General features: G+C 36.2%; 1 protein-coding gene across 1 annotated transcript; it reads right to left on the reverse strand.

Annotated features, from left to right (window-relative positions):
* Positions 1 to 2,829: 2,829 nt before the first annotated feature.
* LOC124889834 (disease resistance protein At4g27190-like) lies at positions 2,830 to 7,651 on the reverse strand. Its single transcript, XM_047401892.1, is given in 6 exon segments — positions 2,830 to 2,969; positions 3,197 to 3,421; positions 3,423 to 5,146; positions 5,149 to 5,242; positions 5,244 to 5,696; positions 7,075 to 7,651. Coding segments are annotated over 5 exon segments (2,979 nt in total). The 5' UTR covers positions 7,606 to 7,651; the 3' UTR covers positions 2,830 to 2,969; positions 3,197 to 3,244.

Raw genomic sequence — 7,651 nt, forward strand, 5'->3', positions numbered from 1 at the left:
ATCCAAAGTTCCTTTTGTCTTGATTGGCTCATCTTCCACACTCTTCTTCTTTATTCCATTTTTGATAGTGTCCTTGAGCTGGGAGAGGCGGGAAGTATTGTGATAGTTGGAGGAATCAGAAATTAAGACTGATTTTGAATTTGAGATCCCAACAGTTACTCAGTGCTGACTTCATAGACTGGTTTAGTTGTCAGAGATAGTTTGCAGTTTTTAGTCTTTATTTATCATAACCATTGGTATCGTAAGACATTAAGTGATATTAATGAACATTGATTAAAGTCTCTTTTCCTTTAAAGAATCTTATTTCATATTGTTTTCACTTTATTCATTATGTTAGATATATGCTAATGAGATATGCCAGAACGTTCGCCCGTACTAGCAATAGTATCGAGTGTGTGCCACGTTTAGGGCCTCGGTTCGGGGCGTGACAAAATTGGTATCTGAGCACAAAGTTCAAGTGTCCTAGAGTGTCTGTGAAACAGTGTCTAGTAGAGTCCTAATTATGGGTGTGAAGCGCATCACACTTGTAATTCGGAGGATGCAGGAGTTCTTTTATATTCTAGATCGTGCAATAGAGCTTCCCTAAGAAACTTACGTGAATTCATGCATTGTTCCAATTCCTCATACTATGCCTCACCTTTGAGGTAGTAGAAGCATTAAACGGCATATTCCTATCGATGTAGTTCTCCCAGATAGAGCCAACAAAAAGTTAAGAGACTGCACAAGGGATTAAGAAGAGACCATTAGTTCATTTAAGCCCATTGATTCTAAAGAATGCACACTTTTTCATATCAATCGTGTGTCTGTGCCAAACTAAGATGTACACTCAAACTTTATTTATTTTTTTAAACCATAATACAAATGATACCTTTAGCAAGAAGGTATGTTCAATAATGGATGGACTCACTTTTTCTTTTGACTTTGACATTGGGTAATCTCGTTCAAAGTGCCCTTTGTTGTGACAGCCACAACACTCCATATTCTTCTTGTTCATATGAGACTTCGATCTGTACTTTGATTGGCTCCTTCCCTGTTGGCTAGTATGACCTTTCACAAAGAGCCTAACTTCATCATCTTTGTCTCTTTCAAAATGCCTCCTCACATCACAAGAGTTAAGTTCTTGCCGCACTTGCTCAAGACTGATAAGCTCCTTGCTATGTATCATTGAATTCTCAATATCATGATCTTTTGAAGTCAATGAAAATAACAAAGCACATGCAAGCGTATCGTCATTCTTTTTAATTCCAATAGTCTGTAAGTTCATGACAAATTTATTGAACACATCTAGATGGTGTTGCAACAAAGTACCTGACTCCATCTTAAATGACGTCGTTGTAACAACATCCTTGTTGTCATTGAACGGTCCTAGTAAATCCCTTACAGTTTATCCCAGAAATGTTTGGTCGTCTCATCAATACTTGTACTCACTTCACAGAGCATGTTAGGTGCGAGGAACAGTTGGATGCCACTCAATGCATCATCTTTAATATTCTCCTTGTCAAAATCCGATGTACCATTGGGGCACTTTCCTTCAATAGCAAGGATTGAACCTTCCCTCTGCAGCAATACCATCATCTGGATCTTCTAGATATTGAAGTTGTTGGGCCCACTAAATCTATCAATTTTAAACTTCATGGAACTCATCGTTGCTTGTTCTTCCTTTCTACTAAAAATAGTATTTGAAAATATAGAAAACCAAGGTAATTCTATTCCGATGTGGAGTTTCAAATTGTGCTGCTACCAATTATTAGCAGAAACGTAATTTCTCCTCCACAAATTTTTGCTTGCTCTCCAAGTTTACTTCCTAACCAAGTAATTCGACACATGAGATTTCTTCCACATGGGTTTGACCCCACAAAGAAGCAAAACCAACTCTTTCACTTTCAAACGGATCTAAATCCTTCATATTGAGGGAATAATGGAGATTTTCTTGTCGCAATGTATTATTTATACATAGGCAAGGGGTTAGAATTGACAAACGAAATCGGACTGGTAGATAAACTTGGAGGCACTGGCAAGGACATAAGGATCACTTTGATCTATAATACTTTCTTGAAGAACTACTTCCACATCATGCTATCCCTCTAGAGTTACAATAGCTAACATCTCCGGCATACAATCAATTGGCTTGATTTCGTCAAATGTTTTCAGACGAACATCCTTCAATGCCGCTGCCAATAAGTTTTTCTATTTTCTTCTCTTAATGCCTTTAGCTTATGACTGTATTATACTTAGAGAAAATACACTCTTTCACCCTTGAACTATAAGCGAAATTGCTAAGACACACCCGAACTTAAAGGGGGTCCTGTTACCCCCGGACTAATTAAAATCGTATTTTTGACAACCTTAGTGCCTATGTGGCACATACGTTTACCAACAGACTAAACGTCCATGTATGTGCCACATAGGCACTAAGGTTGTCAAAAATATGATTTTAATTAGTCCAGGAGGTAATAGGACTCCTTTAAGTTCGGGCGCGTATAGTTCAAGGTGGAAATAAGCATTTTCCCCTATACTTATTCATATCAACTTGCCATATGGAGGTTACTGTCATATGAAAACTTTCTTATGTTTTGATTGCGGAAAGGTTGAATCCTTATCCCTCCTTCAACTTGCAAATGAGTCATTTCTTGAAAAACATTTTCAGAAATTGACTTTAAAATCAAGTGCATCTGCTAAATTTTGAATGTACAACTTAAGAATGCTTCAAAATGCTTAAAAACTAAAGCAATACCAGTTTATAACAAATAAATAAGATGATTGCACAACACAAATGAAACAATAAATTACTCAGTGTACAATCAAGCAATCCAAATATCGGAACCAGGAAGCAGGGATAGTACAAATAAGGAACAATTATCGGCAGAAAAAACTTAAGAATATACATCACAGCAAACTGCACCGATTAATTTTAGCTCGAAACTTTATGTCCTGGTGCAGGAAGTTCCTTCTTCTGCTTTTCTAATCCCCTGAATGAAACAACAAAAACTGAAGCTCAATACACTTGTTAAAATTTGATTGATAACCCAATTATGCTAGTGTTATTAAAAATGTTCAAAATATTTTTTTGTAAAAGCATATGTTTTCTCAGGGAGGTAAATGACTTAATTATAATAATGTAATTAAGTAGAATGTTTGTAAAATGTATTAACAAACTATGTTAAAGTTGCAATAAGGAGATTACATGGCACATCACCTGAGATGCAGCAGAAACAAGTTTACTTTGATCCTTCTGTCATCAGGTTTACGTTTCTTTGTAACAACGCTCTAAATTTGACTTGAAGTTGTCATCATCCCATTCCAGTTGACTCCACCACTCTGATTTTCCTTCAATTATTTTGATGTTTTTGGAGGTTTGAATAGAGATAGACAACTTCCTTAATCCGTCATAAGCGATCACCTTGAGTTCCTCCAAGTGTTCCCCACATACTCTGTGGCTCCCCCAACGTTACTAGTCCAGGTAAGCGATACAACTTTAACTTTCGAATTCTTGGAATTTCTGAGTTGACAAGTGTCGCCTGACCACTTGAGATGCATTGCACATACAACTCTACCAGCTGAAGGCAAACATTAATTGTAATTTCTTCCAAGTGCTTGGGTACAGAACAATATCCACCATTGTTGAAAAGACATGTTAAAATTTCACATTGAGAGATAACCAGTTCGCGTAATTTAGAAAATCTTAGATCCAAATGTTGACCGAAATCTGAAACACTCTTTAAATTATATACAAAACAGAGCTTGAGATATTCCAGATTTGGCAAAGGGTCAAATTGTCCACTTCCTCCTTCCACTTGTCCGAAAGAACAAGAACAGCCCAATATTTTTAGTGATTTTAATCCATTAAAAGTGTTGTATGCAATCAACTTCCTGAGACCCATGCAATCGTCCAAGTACAAATCTGAAGCAAACTGCAACATGCCTGAGAGCTCTCCGTTACTGTAAATTTCACACTCGTAGACATTTATCACCCTTTTTGACTTGTTGTATGGTACAAAAATTCTTGTTTCCCCAACGTTAATGCGAAATCCTCTCAATCTAGTCAACCAGGTGTAATTTGTATTGAAAAATGATGAGCTATCCTCTTTAATAGAAAGATAAGTCAGAGTATGTAGAGATGATATCTCATCAAAAGAAGTCGCTCCAATAGAGAAAAACGGCATATTTAACATTTCAATGCTAGGGAATTTAAAGAAAAATCCTTTGCTGATGGTCTTCATGTTAGCAACAGACATATTTAATAGCCTCAGATTTGTCAAATTGTCCATTCCTTGCGGCAGACAACGCAACACTGTTTCATCACAATCGAGCACTTGCAAATTGTGAAGATTAGGAACAGGTGGTGACTCTTTCAACTCAAAGCAACATTGTAGTATTAGAGAATGTAGTTGACATAAACTATTGATGGAAGAAGGCAGTTCTCTAATACCAGTTCGAGTCAGATTCAGAACTCTTAGAGCTGGAAATGCCAAAAAGAATTCCTGGGGTATTTTCGCAAGGGGTTTATTGTCTTGCAAATGTAAAGATGTTGTCTTTGGACATTTCATCAAGCAATCAGGTAGACATTCAATTTTGTTGCTTACGAAAGATATTCTCTTGATAAAAGCTGATATTTTAATATGTGATATCTCAGTCAACCCAATTCCAGCTTGAAAAACAGAAGTGCGTTCATCCCCAAAGGTACTAGCTATCCATCTTGCAATATCACGAACCACGTCATGCATTTTAACACAATCAACAACCTGCGCCCTCACAATCTCCATCTTATCGGCCTCTAGCAAGCAGAAATCTTTTAGACTCTCAATCAACGTGATTCCCCTGTTGTAGGCTTCTTCATATGTGTCATGTTCACCGAGGATTCCCTCTGCCCACCAGCAATGTATGAGATCATCTATCGGAATAGCGGCCGGATATAAGGAGCAATATAAGAAACAACTTTGAATGTCACCTCTCTTTTTGTTCACATATTTGCTTCTTTGCTCTGAGGATAATTCAATATCCTGAGATTCTAAAGAATCAAAACTCCACTTGATGACCTTGTAAACCTTATCTTCTACAACTTTGCTATGAGGTTCCGACATTGTAAGTGATTTCAAAGCATCTTCCCAGAGCTCGACCCTCGTCTTCCCTCTCATGGATGATCCATAACAATGATTGCTAAGGGTAAACCGTCACACTCTCTTGCAATTTCCTTTTCCAATGGATGGATTTGCTCCTGATTGACAATATTTCCCACATTTTTTGGCAAACAGTTGCCAAGATTCATCCTCATCCAATGTGTAAACCTTCATTTCAACATCAGTTTTCATTTGGTTACAAACACTCAAAAAACGAGAAGTTATAATTACCTTGCTTCTCGCGGCTAGTTGGGGCCCACCTACGTCATCCAAATTTATAGGTTCCCAAACATCATCTAGTATGAGAAGGAAACTTTTTTCTTCCTTGAGCCTTTCACAAATTTTGCTGGAAAAGCTTCGATCACTTCCTTCGCTATCTATCTTTATGTTTAATCTACTGGCAATTTGTGCTTGAACCTTCCTTATGTCTATTGGCGGTTTGGGCACGGTGACCCATATCACAACACCAAAAGACAGTTTACGACTTAACACACCGGTCTTTAGGAGCTCATTGTTTAGATTAGTCACCAATGTTATTTTCCCAACTCCTCCTGCTCCCCACACACCTATGATGAATACCTGAAAGGTTTCAAATACTTAAACAAAATATTTACATACACACAAGTGAAAGATGCAACAATAATAGTCATATAAAAAAATTAAGAAAATTTGAGAAACAAGAACTTAGGAGGCTTTGATCACTCAGTATATATTAAGCAGTGATATTTTATAAATAGAATATTGTATACATTCATAAAAACTGTTTATAGAATATTTATAAATTCTTTTATTTTCAATCCCGTCCAACTCAAATTTCTCTAAACATTTCCAAATTATATATATGAGCTTCTCTAGATGTTTCTAGTCTTCTTATATATTATTCACTTCGAAAAAAATTCATGTTTACAATACGTTAAATTTTAAATCAAGCATTGAAGAAGGACGAGAAGAAGAAATGACTCATCTTTGTCATCGAACTATTAGAAATGACTAATCTATGTCACTATCATTGCAGAAGGTTCATTCATGTCATTAGTTTGCAGAGCGGGGTTTATGCAAAACTATTTTTGACACATAAACTCTTATTAGAAGTGCACGTCACTAAATCTAAAACAACCAATATTACTTGAACCAAAATAAAAATCGAACCTATTAAATTAAAACTCAGTGCAATTAATAGGTCTGATTTTATTTTTAATGAGTCAGATTTTTACTTCTAATGAGCTCAATTTTTATTTTAACCGTGTGGATAAAATTTTATTTTAATTTTGATTTTAAATAATACTGTCGACTGATTTGGATTTGGTGACGAGGACCTCTGACAAGAGGCACGTGGAAAAATTGTTTTGTAGAACCACTGTTACAAATAATGACACGAATGAACCTTTCTGTAATAGCAGTGACATAAATGAGTCAAACTTTTAAAATCTCTACCATAGATGAGGCAAACTTATAACGGATGGCATAAATGAACCATTTTTAATAGTTCGATGACATATTTGAGCCTTTAATTTATTTCTCATTTTACCCTTTATGAAATAATTTATAATTAAAAAAAAATCTACTTTTGTGAGAAGAACGTTTAGACTATAAAATCTAATTACACAGGAGTTAAAGGCGAATACAGGATTTAGGGTTCATGGGCTCCCCATATTAGATAAAAATAAAACCAAATAGTAACTAAGAGTTTTGCACCCACAACCAAGAGGTCAATAAACCTTTTACAAGTCCTTCTACTCCACTAGACCAACAACAAATTTTATTTATGGGTTCCCAACTTATAATTGTTATATATGTACTAGATTTCTCTATAGAAATACAACATACGCACGAAAGAAAGTGGGTTACCGGAACCCCCACCCAGCCTTTTAGATCCTCCCCTCAGGAGTAAATGAAATTAAAAGCTATCAATTCGTAAAACAATTAGGATTAAATCTTGGATTAATTCCAACATTACCTCATCATCTTCCAATAGTCGTAGGAGTTTGTTGAGATTCCTTGTTGCTGTTAACTGGCCTTCTATTGATGGTTCCGGGATGTGCTCAACTTTTTTCACTCGGTAATTTTCTACAACCAAATTGGATCCAAAGTTTTCTCCGACCTCTTTAAGCTTGCAGAATTGATCCCGGATGTTCTTTGCTTGAGTGGAGACTTCTGAGCGAAGTCTGCATTTTGGACAGAATTTATACACTAGCGTCTTAGCCGCTGCAATGCTTTCTTGCATAGCTTCCCATTCATTCTCGAGCTTCTGAACATCTTCGATCCACTTAACAACATGTGGTTTTGTCTTATAGCCTTCACGCTCGGCTCCTTCCAACTTCTCTTTGATATCGTCTCTAAACTTTGCTAGGTTCTCCATTTCCTTCCTCAGATCTTCAATTTTTGTCGAGAAACGGATGATATTTTCAATCTTAGGATAGATGCATTTGGATACAAACTTCCCCACCTCAACAACAAAGCCACCTACAGCATTAAAAAGTATTTCCATTGAATAATTCTTAAGGTACAGAAAAACAATGTGTTTTTGATTATAG

Source organism: Capsicum annuum, chromosome 1, assembly GCF_002878395.1.
Source record: "Capsicum annuum cultivar UCD-10X-F1 chromosome 1, UCD10Xv1.1, whole genome shotgun sequence".
NCBI lineage: Eukaryota > Viridiplantae > Streptophyta > Magnoliopsida > Solanales > Solanaceae > Capsicum > Capsicum annuum.